General features: G+C 31.9%; 1 protein-coding gene across 5 annotated transcripts; it reads right to left on the bottom strand.

Annotated features, from left to right (window-relative positions):
• Positions 1-406: 406 nt before the first annotated feature.
• LOC112744151 (ATP-dependent helicase BRM) lies at positions 407-11,366 on the bottom strand. Of its 5 annotated transcripts, none has more exons than XM_025793661.2 (15): positions 10,948-11,366; positions 10,680-10,846; positions 7,983-9,278; positions 6,215-7,522; positions 5,992-6,104; positions 5,654-5,741; positions 5,480-5,566; positions 5,165-5,257; positions 4,989-5,072; positions 4,698-4,901; positions 4,204-4,446; positions 2,578-4,128; positions 1,962-2,501; positions 1,476-1,727; positions 407-1,377 (listed from the first exon to the last, which is right to left on the bottom strand). In XM_025793661.2, the coding sequence occupies exons 2-15, from the start codon at positions 10,821-10,823 to the stop codon at positions 727-729; spliced, it is 6,654 nt and encodes a 2,217-aa protein (XP_025649446.1). In that variant the 5' UTR covers positions 10,824-10,846; positions 10,948-11,366; the 3' UTR covers positions 407-726. The 5 variants fall into 5 exon arrangements, with proteins under 5 accessions (XP_025649446.1, XP_025649448.1, XP_072071085.1 ...); XM_025793663.2 differs by having other exon boundaries at positions 407-1,298; XM_072214984.1 differs by having other exon boundaries at positions 10,586-10,846; positions 10,948-11,272.
• Positions 11,367-16,922: the final 5,556 nt, after the last annotated feature.

Here is a 16,922-nt window from a genome sequence, read left to right as displayed (position 1 = left end):
ATGGTGGAAGTGATAGGCTAACTAAACTTTATATATATATATATATATCAACTATACTAGATGTACACTAAAATTAGCTATCGGTGTGTAATATATTTTGAAATACAAAATATATATTAAAAATAAATTAAACTATACATGTATTTATATACAAATACATGATAATTGATTTTGGTGTGCAATTAGTATTTTCACATTATTCACAAATAACATAATTGAAATCTATATACTCCATTAGTTTCAAAATAAATGTCTCAGTTTTTTTATTCAATTGTATTTGGACATAAACCACGCCTATACATTGATTTTACAATGTACCAAAAATGGCGAAAGAGACATTTAATTGAAATAGATGGATTATTAGGACGCCGGAACGCTGGGGAAAACATGACCTTGGAGAGTTGAATCCATGAATGGACTAATATAGACCAACATGTTACTATACAAGAGTTTCAGTAGCAACTATTTAAAGAAAACAATTCCTGCAAGATGCAGATTTATCCATACAAAAAACCTTTGCTGACCATTGTAATAATTTAACTCATTGAGGTAGCTAGAAAAATACAATGGAGGGTTTTACTCTATATTAACAGTTATTATGTGAGCTAAAATCTACCAATGGTAAGGGCCACTGAAACTCTTTTCTGAAACTAGTTGAGCACTATTTCCATTATCTACCATTATCTACCATCTTTGTCTCCTTTGAAAAATTATAATAAAAAAAATCTATGTATGGCTTGGTCTCCTCTTCCCACAATCTGTTCTTAGTCGCTTTACCGGGTTTGCCCAGCCAACCAACCCACCAGACCCATTTGACAGCTGATATGGCTGGCTAAACCGCCCTTGCACATTTGAAGTATGTTGAAACACCCTCGCATCCTTAGGAGTCGAACCTGACCCGGGACTTCTATTCTTACCCATACTGGGCGGTGAAACAGGACCGGCGGATGTGGTCCTAGGCTTCGCCAATAATTTTTCTCTGTCATTTCTTTTCTTCTTGCATACAACCAGATCACCTGGATGAACTAATGCAGAAGAATTATTCTGCTGATATTGCTCCCGGGCACTACCACTACCGCTTCCAGGTCTCAATTCCTTCTGCAATGGATGGCCTTTGTTCCTGGCTTTTTCGCCGTTAGACCCGGAACCACGGTTCGGAGCCTTTTGTTCAGGGCATTGATCGGTTTCCACATCATTTATTGTCCTTTGCCTCTTGCTTGGGCAAACATTTCCTTGCCTAGGGGATGTTATGGCATTGGAATCAATTTGGCCGGAGAAAGAAAGGGAACCTTTTGCTTCTGCAAAGTCCGTATCAGGAAATGCAATTTTCAAGATATCAAAAAAGAGATCATGAACCTTCCTTGCTTCAGTTCTTACCTGCAAATAATCATTACAGGGAATTTTAATAACAAAGCCAGAACAGTGAATCATTTTGTACATTATTATAGAATATATAGATAGTTAAGAAATCTAACCTCATATGAGTATCCATAAAATTGCATCGCACTCCTCAACATAAACTGCACATCAAACACAAGCTCCATTACTCCATTATACTCCAATGCATCAATCTGCTGCTCAATCTTTCGTAGATCCAACAAACTGTTCCCTGATCCGCCAGTGTACCCAGAATTCTCCATCCTCTTCCACAAATCTGATAGCAAAGGTACAATTTGTTGGCCTTCCTTGTCTATTCTCCTTTGGAATTTGCTAATTACATTTTTGCACTACAAAGGCATAAGTTACATGAGTAACATTTTCACAAAGGTATGAACATGTAAAGTAGCAATAATTAACTTCATAAAACAGAAGGTTTTATTAGAATATTGAAACTAAGTTAAAGTTAACTAGAGTTTCGAACTTGCAATCCCTACGGCAAGCTGTAAGAACTCCATTTTGTAAAAGCTAAACCATCACAGGTAGAAATGAAATCAAACACAGATCAGTTAAATGATACATACTCTTCTCTGAATAATTTCGGTCATCTTAGAGCCATGAGCTGAAGATCCAGCTGAGTTGATAGGCTTTCCTTCCCAACTTTCTTTAGGGTGTTCGCCACCATCCTCTGAAGGAGCAGACAAACAGATCATACGATTAGACTTAGGTGAGCCATGTAATTTGAATGAATTAGCTGCTTTCCTTGAAGGTAAATTTTTCTTATTTTCCAATGAAGATTCATCCTTATCATGCTTGCTGGCATTGTTGTCAACAAATGATTTTGATTCTCGGTCAGTCCTTGTTTGACCTTCATATTTATTGTCTGCAATAAGAGATGATTCTCCACGTTGAAGAGGAACCATCTCAATGCCAGATTTGTCCTCAGGCCTTTCGATGACAGGACGGTGTCGAACACGTAGACTACGTTTGCGTTTGATCTTGGGTTGCTGCAGAACTTGTTCATCCTCACCTTCATCACGATCATGAATCCAACTTCTACATTGTTGATGATCCATGTGAGAACCACCAGATATTGCAATTTCCCCTTCTTCTAACTCATCTACCTGGAAAAAGCTAACAAGAGATATTTTAATTTGAAAATAAGAGAGTACAAAACCCAGAAAATAAAAAGCCATGTACCCTTTTTGAAATGGAACTTGGCTTGGCATCTAATGCAGAGAGGGAACCAAATTTCCGTGAGTAAACTGATGGTGTCACTGTATGTGTCAATATTTGACTATCTAATGATGATCCTCTCGTACCAGCTTCTTCAACTGTGTGATTTTTAGCATTTTCTAAAGACTGAGGAAGTTCATATCCAGCATTAAAAGGTGGACCATGTTCGACTTGATCTTTTTCCATGGGATTAGCTCCATCACCCCCACTATGTACTTCATCTTCAAATTTTCCTATCTCCCCTTCATGTGCAGAATATCCATTTCTTTCCTCAGAGCTTTCTTCAGAGCACTCAATTATATCATCATCCTCCAACTCTTTATAATTAGGATGCTTTTTTCCCTTGGGTCGTCCTCTTCTCTTTTCAGAACCCAATTCACTAGATTCCATGCCCATACTACCACCAAATAAAATGTTCTTTGATGGTCTTTTAGATAAAGCAGCAATAGCAGCATTCACTTCTCTTGTGCTGGTTCGAAGCCATTTAGGCACCTCATCATGCCGTGTCATCTCTTCACTCCAATCCAGTTCTTCGTCCATTTGATCAAACAGTTCAACTTCCTCTTCACTTCTAGCAATCATGCGATTAACCTCCTGTAGTGACGGAACATTATGAACAGTTTCTTGATATCTTTCCTCGTCATGTAATAAAGTCTCCAAAGTTGAACGTCTTTCTTCATGTGTTGTTCTTTGATCAAAACGTCCAGCATTAATGACCTCGTCAGCCATGTCTATCTTATATTGTTGAATATTGTTCCTTATGAGGCTCTCAATAGATCCCATATATCGATCCTTACCAGCAAGTTCATCCTCCATATCAACAAGGCCTCCACTTCTCAATTCGTTCTCTTTCTGATGGCTAGAGATCTTGTCAACAACAGCCTCCATGTAGATAACCTTGACTTCCCTTTTTTGTCCAATCCGATGAGCTCTGGCCACAGCCTGCTCCTCATTTTTAGGATTTGGATCAGGATCGTAAATGACAACTGTGTCAGCAGACTGAAGATTAAGGCCTCTCCCAGCAGCTCTAATGCTAAGCAAGAAGATGAAACAGTCTGAATCAGGCCTATTGAAGTCCATTATTGCTGATTCTCGGTCTTCCAAACTTGTTGTCCCATCAATTCTCCTGTAAACTAGTCTCCGCCATTGCAGATAGTCTTCCAAGATGTCTAGGAGCTTTGTCATGGTACTAAACAGCAAAACTCGATGTCCAGTTCTTTGAAGTTTGATAAGGATCCTATCCAAAATCCACAACTTCCCACAAGATTGTACAATAAAGTCTCTATCCATAAATTCATCAAAAAATGGGTAATTAAGCATTGGATGATTGCAGGTTTTGCGTAGCTCCATGCATCTGTTATTTAAAGTTTTATAAGGCTTTGCCTGGTAGAGTGGATTCTTCAAAACCTTTCTTCTCTCATCCTCAGGATCAACACGAAGGGTGCCAGTGGATTTAACCCAGTCATAAATGGCACTCTGGACAGCTGACATTTTACATCGTAAAACTATGGAGACCTGCAATACAGAAATATGAGGGATGAATCACCAGATAAAAGATAAAAAATGAGACCAAGAGTATCAAAATCACACCTTTGGTGGTAGAGAGCCTTCAACATCTTCAACGCGACGCCTAAGCATGAAAGGCTCAAGAATCTGATGGAGTCGATGGATAATGATGACTTTCTTTTCTGTTTCAAGCCAATCATCCTCTGCATTTTGATTTGGACCTTCCTTTTGAAATGGTTTTGAAAACCAATCATGGAAGGCTTTCTTATTGTCAAAAACCTCTGGAAGAAGTAAATTTAAAAGTGACCAGAGTTCCTTCAAATCATTCTGTGGAGAAAATTATACCATTATTAATACTCTAAACAAGATTTGTATCACAACATGTATCTATGCGATTTATCAATATAAACTGACAGCTGCATGAACATATAGCATAGCCTGAACAGTGTAAGTGAAAAAGTCAAAAAGATCAACATCCTAATGACTTGGTTGTGTAGAGGAACACGAAGTTTGATACTGCTGACTGAAAGCTAGACACTACCATAACAATGCATATATTAAAAGAAAACAAGACAGACCTGCAAAGGTGTTCCTGTCAGAAGCAAGCGTCGTTGACAACGGTATCTGTCAAGATCGCGTGCTAGAACTGAATCCCTATCCTTCATTCTCTGTGCTTCATCAATTACGATATACTTCCAATCAACTTTTGAAAGCTTTGACCGGTCATACATGATGAACTCATAAGTAGTCACAAGGACATTAAATTTCATAGCCATAACCTCCTGCAAAAATGTAATACGAAAGGAAACTCAGAACTAAACATTAAAATAATCTTTTAACAGCAAATAGTAAAGTTGAGGTGCACTTACTTGAGAAAATAATTTTGATCTTGTATCCTTTGTTCCAACATAAAAAATGCATGACACGGATGGTAACCAAGTATGCAACTCACTCTGCATGATGAACACAAGTTTTCAGGTTGCAAGATACACACAACCAAAAAACGAAGTGAGTATTGTGGAAATGGAAGAGTTTGAAGTCCCACCTTCCAGTTAACCAAAACAGCATTTGGCACTATTATAAGATGTGGGCCATAGTTCCCTTTAAATTCCATCAAGTACGCAATTAATGCCATGACCTGGACAGACAAGAAATAACAAAAATAACAAAGAAAAACGAACAATATATCACAGTAAATATTTGTTCAGTACAGTTTAAATAACAAAACAATAAAATAAGTCATCTTCCTTGTATTACATAAACCCAGCGTAAAAACAGTCATACACAATAGACATTCTTCCTATTTTAAAGGACACAGCTAGAATAATCTGTCGTCACCAAGAATAAACATAATACTAACCTGAACGGTTTTACCAAGACCCATCTCATCTGCCAATATTCCATTTAATTTGTTGTTATACAAAGAAAGCATCCATTGCAAACCAACCTTCAGAATAACATGTCAATCCTTAAAAAATAACCATAAAGGCTATAAAAGCAATTACGAGGAATTTCATCAAATGTCAGAACCTACCATTTGATAGTCTCTCAATGTTCCAGCTCGTAACATGGATGGTTGTCTTACAACCCTTTCACTCACAGCATGAGCAAGGCTGTAATACCTGGTATGGCCGTAGCGATCAATAATTGTAACAAACCAGAATTAGATGTTTTATTATATGAACAATAACAGAAGGTTATAAAAGCATAGTTTAGATAAGCATCAGTGTGTTGAAAATTACCAAATAAAAGATGGGAAAATAGCATAGAGTTTGACAACACCAAGAATGAAAAATGATTTGACGAAAGAATAGTTTTGGCAAAACTTGAGACAGAAAAACAAATAAATAAAACTACACAAACAAAACTCACTTGTTGACAGATGAACTGTCTCTAGGAGTATTCATCTCTATAAACTGATTTCTAATCATCACTTCCTCTCCAGCACAAGTTGCTGCGACTCTGACTTCTTCTTCAGAAAGACCCTTTAGTCAGAAAACAAATCAGGATCAATTTGTTTAGAGAACAACGGAGGAAATTTCATTTTTCTTTTCCAAATTTGTTTTGAATCAACAAGGAAAGTAATGAAGCATGCCTGCAATCGTGCAGCAGCTGCAGCAGCTTTTGCTGCCTCCTCCACTTCCTGTTGGCTCTTAGCAGCTGTTATCTTACTTCCTAATTTATGTAGATATTCTTCAGTCTGGGTTAAGAAAGTTGAAAGAACAGCATATCTCTCTGCAGCATCACCCGGGATACTAATCTGCTGCTCCAGCAACATCTCCCTGTACCTATCAACATCATTGTTTTTTAAGGCTTCCATCCTTTTGCTCCTGTCATCATCCTTACGTTTCGCGAATTCTCTCAACATCTTCTCGTGATACTTGGCCACCCCCCGGTTGCGAGCAGTCCGTGCGTCACGAATGCCCCAGTGTGCTTCAAGAAGCTTCTTGCGCCAATTGAATATAGATTTCAGTTGCTTCTCCCTTAAAGCTTTCTGTGATGCCTGTACTTGTCTAGCAAGTTCCATACGCTGACGTTCGCACAACTTAACAAATTTCCTATATGGCCTATCTGGCATTGCCATTATCTCTTTTTGATGTTGATCAATCTCATCCCTTAAACGTGCCTGTAGATCTAAAAGGCGAAGCTTTTTTTCTTCAATTTGCAACTTCAACACAAGATCTGGCCTAATTCTTTTCCTATCTAAGTTAACTGCCAGTAAACCCTCAATCTTCTTTAAATTTTCTGTCCTTTTCTTGTTAAGGACTTGCACACCTTCATCATAAAGAAGCTCTTTCACATCATATGCCAGTGACAAATTATTATGGTTTAGCATCATTGATGAACCAAAGGAATCGTGTTTCCTGGTGAAGAAAGGAAAATCAAATAGTGGTCCATGATATTTTCTGGTGAGGCCCACATCCTTTGGCTGCGGAACAGTGCTTGCTTGTTCAGTTTTATTATTTTGCAATTGTTCAGAAACAGAAGCTTGGGCTGCAATAGCCTTTCCCCTATCTAACACCGACTCATTTCTAACAGGTATTTGTCTAATTCCATGTTCACCTTCCTGGTCCGACATAGCAGAGCAACCAACAGATTGTTGCTCTTCCTTTCCAGCAGGTTCTTTTATCACCAAAGGCATAGCTTGCACATGTATTGTTGTTGTGGATTTCTCATCTCTAGCAAAGACTTCCTGCTTTGAAGAACCCTTTGCATTAATAGATGAGATAGATTGTGAGTCCTTGGCAATGGACTCCATCTGCTTTGGCTGTTCTGCCACAGTTACTTCTGATTGGTCTTGATTTTGCCCTCCTGCAGAAGTAACCGGTTGCTGCACTTGTGAATCAAGAGGTGGTGGACTGATGGCCCGAAGAAGTTCTTGGGGAAGAGTTCCTTCTCCTTTCTACCAATCAACAGCAACAGAATACCAGTAAGCACAATCTATCTATAAATATTATACATGGAATACTCCTACTTATGAAAAATAGGCACCAATTTTCTCAATTTGGTAAACAAAAAGACTGGGTGCTTTTGCTCCTAGATTTTAAATGCAAGGATGCTCTTGACAGCATCTCATGGGGAGCTTTGCAAAGCTGACTTATGCTCTCTAAAACCTGAAAGACTAGTAAAATATCAGAGCTGATTCATGTTGACTACAGATATTTTACATTTTAAGAGCAACTTTATATATATATCCCAAATGATACTAGTGTCTTCTACTTATGGGAGAAATTTTAGCAACTCTGAAAAAGCATTACCAAGCCAAGCCATAGTATCATACATCTTCTCTAGGCCTATATAAATAGCATATATAAACAAGGCAACCAGCCTCAGATAGAATGAAAGGGAAGCAGAGGTTAAACCTTCAGTCGTCTAAATGCAAGTATCTGAGCTTTAAGAACATGAAGCTGTTGTTTCGTAAATGCAGTTCTTTGTTGAGGCATCTGAGATGGTGCCCCTTGATATTTTGAATGATTTATAGAACCCCCTTCGTTTGACAGACCTCCATCCTGAACAACAGATTGATTTGATTGCCTGATGTGCTGCATCTGCACAGGTTCTGAACTAGATGATGAAGTTTTTGCATTCAAAGGATGATCTGCACCTAGGTTTAAGCTTGCAGAAGAATGCTGCGGATGCATAGAAGACATTCCATTTTTAACTGCTGATTGCCTCAAAGAACCTTGCGAGTCTCTGCCATGAAGATTGAATTGTGCCAATGCAACTTCACTGGAATTTCCAGCAATACTGGCATTAATTGGTGGGCCAAAATGGTTAGATAGACCTGTCTGCTTTGCTTTAGCAGAACTTGATTGTGCAGAAGCATCATTAGATGAATTAGTATGTGTTGTGTTCTCACTTGCAACTGTTGGAGAACTAGCCTGTGGGTTTGAAACACTGACTGGTAATGACTGAGTACCAACATTAGTATCATTTGCCTTTGGTTGTGGAACTGTTCTTGATTGCATCTGCGGAATGAGCTGAGCCATCTTAAGACATCTTGAAGGATCAGATAAATTTCTTGCCCATGCCTGCATAGCCTGATATTGAGCAGTCTTAGTAAATGGTAATGGATCCTTCAACATATTTAGCATGCTCTGCTGCATTGGTGGTGCTTGCACAGGTGGCCTCATACTATTTCCCGGCATTAAGTGTCCAGTGGCTGGTCCTTGGGATGAAGGCTTTCCTTCACTCTTCTGATCAAGTGCTAGCTGCTGTCCTTGCTCCATCTGCTTTTCCCCATGAGCAAAATGTTCAGATGAATTCCTAGAGGACGATGCTTGGGATTGATTAACAGCTTGCATAGACATAAGGTCCTGTATTTTCAGATTTCCAGTATGCATGTCCTGATCATTCACAGATGAAGGGCCTGGGATCCCCATTTTAGATTGTTTCTGTGACTGCATTGCCAAAGCAGATTTTTGTTGAGCCTGCAGAGCATATTGAAGGTATGCTTGTTGGTAATTGAGCATTTGCCGGTCAGCAACTTGTCCCTGGCTGGAGCTCTGCTGACCTAAATCAACAAATTTTTGAGGCTGCTGAGGCATGGCATTAGAAGGTGAGAAATTGTTAGTCCCAAATCCACCTTGAAGCCCTGTTTGATATGCAAAAAATGCTTCACTTCCTTCTGGTTTTTTTAGCAATTGATGTGGAAATGACTGCATAAGAGTATAGTTGAGTAGAAGTCATCGTTCAGGAAAAAATATGATTCTTTCAAGAATGCATCAAAAGAAAAGATGTATACATGCCCTTAATAACAGAAATACTTGTTATAAGATACAAAGATACAGATAAGTAAACAAATACTTGTGAAAGTATAGAATTGGTCTACAACCCAATCTTTGACTTCACATCTTAATAACTAAGTGGAATGGAATGATAGAAATTTCATGCAGACTTATGCAGGCTACTATTGCATCAAAATAAATATGTTGAAACCCAGCAGCATCCTTTACTAAGTAAAATACCATGAAAGCAAAAGGAGACTATAGGTGTAAGTTATGACAGATTCTTAAGTATCATTACCACATAACATAAAGAAAGTCATCCATATATTGACTATTACAACATTAAGAGAAAGAAGTTGATGCAACGATGATTTTCCCATTAAGATTGCATTTGATAGAAAGCAATGAGTCAACAAGAAACAGACTGATTCCAATTAATAACTTCACACATGCTTTCACTAATAATAATAACAGAAGTAAGAAACAGCAGTAACAAAACAACTAAGCCAGAAGCTGACGAAACAGTACTTTTAGGAAGTTGGCAGGTGGGCTTGTCTGGTTGGAATCAATAAGTAATCAATGTTTTCTAACATAAAAAATTTACTGAACAGAGAGAAACAAAGGGCATGGTGGAAAATTTATCATTCTTGGTTAAGCAAACAGATTAATTTTCAACAGTCACACCTGAAAGGAAAACGGCATAGAGGGGAGTTCTTAACTAACTAAAGCAGAACACAAGCCCAAAAGCTTCTAAAAGGAAAATCCCCAGAAAGGGCAGTGAAGAAAATAGCACACTGCACATGTCTATAATTGAAACATCACACATGAAGCCAAAATAAAAGGCAAGGCCAATTTAGTACAAAATCCGAAGTGTACAGAAGACTTCATGTAGACTTGTGAATAAAAAAGGAAGGTTGACTAGAGTTGACAGTGACAGCAGCACACAATTGCACCAATCATTTCTAGGTTCAGTGCTCCCATTTCCATATTCTATTATATAAACAACGCTCTGAACAACTGAAAATCATTTAGCATGAGAAAAGGAAATTTTAAAAAGGAAAAAGAAAAAAAACATGCCACTAAAAAAATAACCAACCAACACAACTAACTAACTGAAGACTATTCTTCGGTATCTCAACCCAACCACCAAGTGTATTAAATGCAAAATTCTAACAGAAACTCTTTTTTTTTTCCCAACACCACACAACCTAGGAAAAATTAACATACTTGGTCAGAACCTGTAATCAGAGTACATGTGTGCTACCACCAAAACCATGACAGAAAATTCAACATAACCACCAAAATCTCACTTCAACCAATCAAAATCCACACCTGCCTAGAACCTATCTTCTGCTGCTGCTGCTGTTGCTGATGCAATGAGTCCAGGCTAAATTGGGAAGACGACGACGGCGATGCCGAAGCCGCCCGGCCAGCCGAGGGGTTCCGGCCCGAGCCACCGCTGCCGGCAGATTGCATTCAATCACCACAGAATTCAACACCTGCATCAATATCATCAAAATTACCAAAATTCAGATCACTTACACTGAAATCCAAAAATTAATAAATGTTGCAGCTTTGAAGAGATTATAAATGCAAAAACCTTTGTATCCCTCCAAATTTCAGGAAAGCCGCATTTTTTAACTGGTTTTTTATTCTTTCCCTCCGATCCCAACGTTCAAAAAATCAGCTGCATGCGCATTTTCTCTCTCTAGCCGCAGAAGCTACTGTTGTGTCACAAGCATTTTTCTTTCTCTCTCTAAAGTCCGAGACTTTCGGGGACCAATTGAGGACAGATCTTCCCTGCAGAGAAGCGATTTTGACGGAATCGGTGAAATCCGCTGTTTGCGTCACACGCGATTTCGGAAAAATAAAAAATCACAGTCAAACCCTAAGGAAATTTCTCAATTTTTTTTCTCTTTTTCAATATTTTTTGGTATTTTTGCTCTATTTTTTAAAATTAAACAAAAAAAATAAAGGGGTTTAATATATATTTTTCTTTTCTCTGACGGGTTGGGGAGTGAAGCGCTCATGTGCACCACAACGCCTTTTATATACCAGAATGAAAAACTACTCAGGGTAAATTGGTCAATTTGAATTGCTCTTCACTTTTCGTGAAAATTACAACTTTGTCCAATCCCCTAAAATTATTTACCCAATTATACTACAAGAGTACAAATATACCATATTTATCCGCATTCAATCCACAATTTGTAAATATGATCTAATCTACATTAAATAATAAATAATAAATAATATATAAGTTATATTTATGTTTTATTTTAATTAATAATTATTTATATATGTTATATTATTTTATTTTTGTTATTTAAAAGTTAATTTAATAATGTTTTAAGAATAAATAAATTTAAAAGAGTTAAAAAAAATTATTAGAGTGAAAAAATAGGTTTCATTAGCTTTTTATAGTAAATTTTTTAATATATTTTTTATTTTGCAAATATATTTGATATTCGATCCAATCTAAATATTAAAAATACAAATATTAGATCCAATCTAATCAAATGCGTTTAAATGAGTTATAGCTCAAATGGTATAGTCTTTCCATACTCAATTAAGAGGTTGTGGGTTTGAGTCTCCTATTTTTGGTAAAAAAAAATACTTTTAGTGTGAATGGAATCTAAATTTTAGTCATATCTAATCTAATTCAATTCACTAATACTCTTAAAAAAATATATATATTTATATATAAATATATAATAATTGATTTAATAATTAATTTTGAGTGTGTACATAATATTTTTATTTTTTAACCAATAATTCTTTACTTTTTAATCAGCTTTTAAATATAAAAAGTTAATTATATTAAACTCTTATAGATTCACTTTTCAATTTTTAAGAACAAACTTTTATCTTAAATTAAATTTGATCTTTATTTTTAAAATTGTGTAAGTCACCAAACTTCTTAAAATTAATTATACAAACAGTATTGTTAATAAACGTCTCGTATTATTATTATTATTATTATTATTATTATTATTATTATTATTATTATTCAACCACACACGGTTAAAAGTAAAATATTATAATAAAAATATAATATTCAGGGCTTAAGATTTAGAAATTAGAGTTTAAAGTTTGCCATTTTTATTTAAATTGTGTTTTGTTTAAGAATAAATTATTAAAATAAGAGAAAGTCTCAGGACAGCATTTTTGTTAAAATCTGACCAGCACTTAACCATAAAAAAGAAAATGATTAATTTTATACCATTAAATATCATCTCACACCATTAAAAATATTAATGATAGTTACTTGATGCCTAAATATCACAAATTCTACTGGCTCGATGACCCCTTAGCACTCCTCTTAAAATTATATCCAAAAATTTATGTTGTTTACGAAAATAATCCTAAAAAATACGAACTATAAATAAGCATTATTAAATTAAATACGTCCAACAATAAATAAGCATTATTAAATTAAATAAGTCCAACAAAAATAATTAAATATTAAATATATATTAAAAAAAAGTTGTAGAAATCAAATTTTGAAGTGACTTTTTTATAAATATTATTAAAAATATAAGAGTTTTTATCCTTAAAATTTGTTTATTTTATGTCAAATAAACTTTTCGAAAAAAAAATTTGTGAATGACCAAGTGATTTTGAAAAATTAAAAAAAAATTCTAAAGATCAAATTTTATTCTATTTTTTGTGAGTATTTTTTAAATAGTTATTCAAATAATACCACAAAAATTTAGGTCAAATAAATAAATTATTTTTTAAATACAAAAATATTTTGTCATTTATAAAATATAATATTTATTAATTATTTTTATCATATTTTTAAATTATTGAGTAACTTATTTGTCGTTTATATTTTTAAGAGTTATTTTTGTTGTTAGCATAAACTTTTGGGTACTATTTTAGTAGTTTCATTTTGTTTTAGATTTAAATATAATTATTTTTAAGTTTTAAAAATTTAGAATTTATAATTTAAATTTTAAAAATATTTTTTTTAGATTATAATAAGTGAAATATAATTCAAAAGAATCAAAATACACTCCAATTTCATAATAATCAAAATTCAATTTCACCTTTTTATGTGAGAATCCTCTTATTAAATCAACCATGATTACCAATATCAAACTTACATATTTTTTCCTTTTATGCCAAAATAATCTAAATATACAATAAAACCTAGACTTTTATTTCTAAAAATATAGAATAGTACTAGAATTTGCACACCAATAGAGTGACTCTTGATGATAAAAGTGTTATAATATTAATAACACTTATGGATAATTATAATTATAAATTGTGAATAAGGAAGTGGAAATCGTTACACCCCTTTTTTCTAGATATCAACACTTCCTGTTTAATATATTTTTATTTAATCATCGTCATATATCCTTTCTTATTTTTGAAAAATTAAAATATTATCATTAATTATCGTTATATTTATATTTTATTATCAATATTAATATACCCTTAATTATCTTCTCTTATTCCTTTTATTTGTAAGATTGTTTGTATTGTGTTTCTCATTTTACATAAAAACAAAAGAAAAATTGGGATTATTGTTTAACAAATAGATTATCTTCATATATTGAGTATAGTTTTAAAATTGAATTCGAATTTAGTAATCACAATAGGACTTTCATTCCTTTTTCATTTAAATAATATTCTATAAATAGTACGATATGAAATGAAATATATGCAAGAAAACTATTATCACACGTAATAAATAATCATGAATTTAATATAATGATAGTGAGAGATATAAATTTACGTCATATTACTAAAATTGAAAGGATAGTTCCTTCCTTTAAATCAAAATCAATATCAATATTTAAATATTCAATCATGTTAGATGTATATTAAAATTAGTCATCAAAATCAGTTACTAATATAAAATATATATTAAAATATAAATATATATTAAAAATAAATTAAACAATATATATATTTACATACAAATACATTAGTGACTAATCTTAATGATTAATTTTATAATATTATTTTTGTTAAACATTTTTTGTTTTACATAATACTTATTTTATATGAATAATAAAATTTACTCTTAATGTTTTTCAATTTTGTCTCAATTTATTTCTATTCTTTGTCACAGATTTTTTTTTTTTTTACTAAAGATAGGAGACTCGAACTCGCAACCTCTTAATTGAGTATGGGAAGACTATGCCATTTGAAATATAACTCATTGGCTGTCACAGATTATATTAATATACACATAACTATAACTAAAAATTAAATCATATTTATAAGTATCTATATTTTTGTATAGTTATTTTATATCAGAATAGTATTTATTATTTAACAAAAATACTATGTGCATAAAAGAAAAAAAATTATTATCATTTATTTATGTATAAATATATATTATTTAACTTATTTTTAATATGTATTTTATAAGAGTGAGTAATTTAGAAGCTAATTTTTTGTGTATATCATTAGAGATATAATAATTTATATATATATCTTCTCCAATCAACTTAAAATTTTAAGAAAGATAATTTTATGATATGATATCAGAGCTTTTATGACTAAAAAATATAAATTAAAGTTCGATTCATATTGAATTTAGAAGGAAAAAATAGCATAAAATAAATAAAAAGAGAAAAAATTATATAAAAAAATCATATAAATTTAAAAAAGACTCTTACTTGAATGAACAATTAATTAAAAATATAATTATTTATATGTCTTTTCTTTATCAATTTAAATTTTATAAATAATTTTATGACATTTACCTATCACGATTGATTATTCAATTGAAATTTATAACCTCCAAACATTTCAATCTTTAATTCTTTATTGCAAAAGTAATGATGGTGTAGCAAACTAATTTCTTAGTAAAATATTGTGATATAACTAATGTCTCGCGTGATAAGAATAGTATTATAAAAGTTTTTAAATATTTTTTAATAAATGTAAAATATATGGATTAAATTTTTATTTTTTTTATTTTCAATATTTTTTTATTTTTACTTTTAATATGTGTCTTTACGACACAAAATAACTAAATTTTTTGATAAATTACTTATTTATCTTAAAAATATATTTAATAATATAATTATAAAAATGATTAACAAGCCTTCATTTTAATTTAAAATTCTTATTCTTATTTATAGTATCACTAAAATATATTTCAAAGCAGTTGCAGGATAACACAATATTTTAACACATTTTGTCAGAAATTATTTTTAACATAAGAAAGATATTTTTTATGATCATAAGTTATTGAGGTGATAATTTCAAATAGGACATTGTTTGATTTAAAATACAAAAATCAAATCTTCTGGTTTTTTTTTTAGAAATATTAAAAAAAATAAAATATTTTTTAAATTGAAATCAAATTTTTCAATTTATATTTTAAATTTTTTTTAAATATTTTAAGCTGAAATCTAATATTTCAATTTCTGTTTTTAAAAAATTTAAAAATTTAAAAACTTTAAAACATGGAATCAAACTCTAAATGAGACATATAAATAGATTAGATTTTACATTAAATAGAAAAATTGGATTTGATACATTTCTTTACGAATGATTAGAAAAATAAGACATATATATAGATAGCGAGATTTTACACTAAATATATTTCTTTGAAATTTCTTTTTGTTAATGAATAAAAATAAATTTTAAAAAAATCAAAATTTTAGACATTGAATTTTATTCGATTTTTTTTTGTACTTTTTAAATAGATAATGAATTATTCTTACAAAACTTTTGGATTATATGCATATATTTGTTAAATAAAAAAAATTTGTCACTTATAAAATATAGTATTCTTTTTAATTATTTTTGTTGTATTTTATAATATTTTAGAACATTTATTTTTGGTTTTTCGTGGGATACCTCAATCCAACAGGTTCAGACTAATTTTGTCAAGAATATGAGCTCTTTTATCAATGGTTTCTGTAAGCACAAGACAAAATTCGAATATCTAACACTTGTTTAAGTAGACTAATAAGCTAATCACTAGACCAACACAACTTGGTTATTTAGGATATTTATATCATTATCAAAAATTGGAAGTATTTTTGTCAGCATCTTCAAAAATCAAAAGCAATCATTTAAGAGCATCTTCAAAGGAGAATTTTTAGACTATCACTTTTGATACTTTCAAGAAGGAAATTGAATTTAAATTAAAATTTGTATTGGAGTTTATTTATGAATTAAAATTAGTATCACCTTAAAGATACAGTATTATCTTAATAAAAAATCAATAAAAATTTGTCACTTATATAATTATGTTGATAAAATAATTTAAAATAATATAAAATTCTAATTAAATTAATACTAAATATTAGAGGAGCAAATTTTAATTTCAAATTATTATTTATGACATATAATTTCATAAATATTTAAGATCCAAAATAAAATGAAAATAGAATTAGCATTGAAAATACTCTAATAGTTTACCCTAATTTATTAATCCAAATAGCACTCAACTCCAAAATTTAGTCCCAAAAATCTCTCTTGTCAAATTGCATTAAATAATAAATATCACAATTATCTCTCAAAATCTCTCTCTTTATTCATACAACATTAAATTTTAAAAAGGTTTAGGTAACATATGTTTATTAGATCACATGATAA

Source organism: Arachis hypogaea, chromosome 14 (genome assembly GCF_003086295.3).
Source record: "Arachis hypogaea cultivar Tifrunner chromosome 14, arahy.Tifrunner.gnm2.J5K5, whole genome shotgun sequence".
Classification (NCBI taxonomy): Eukaryota; Viridiplantae; Streptophyta; class Magnoliopsida; order Fabales; family Fabaceae; genus Arachis; species Arachis hypogaea.
This window is presented reverse-complemented; position numbering and strand designations above follow the sequence as displayed.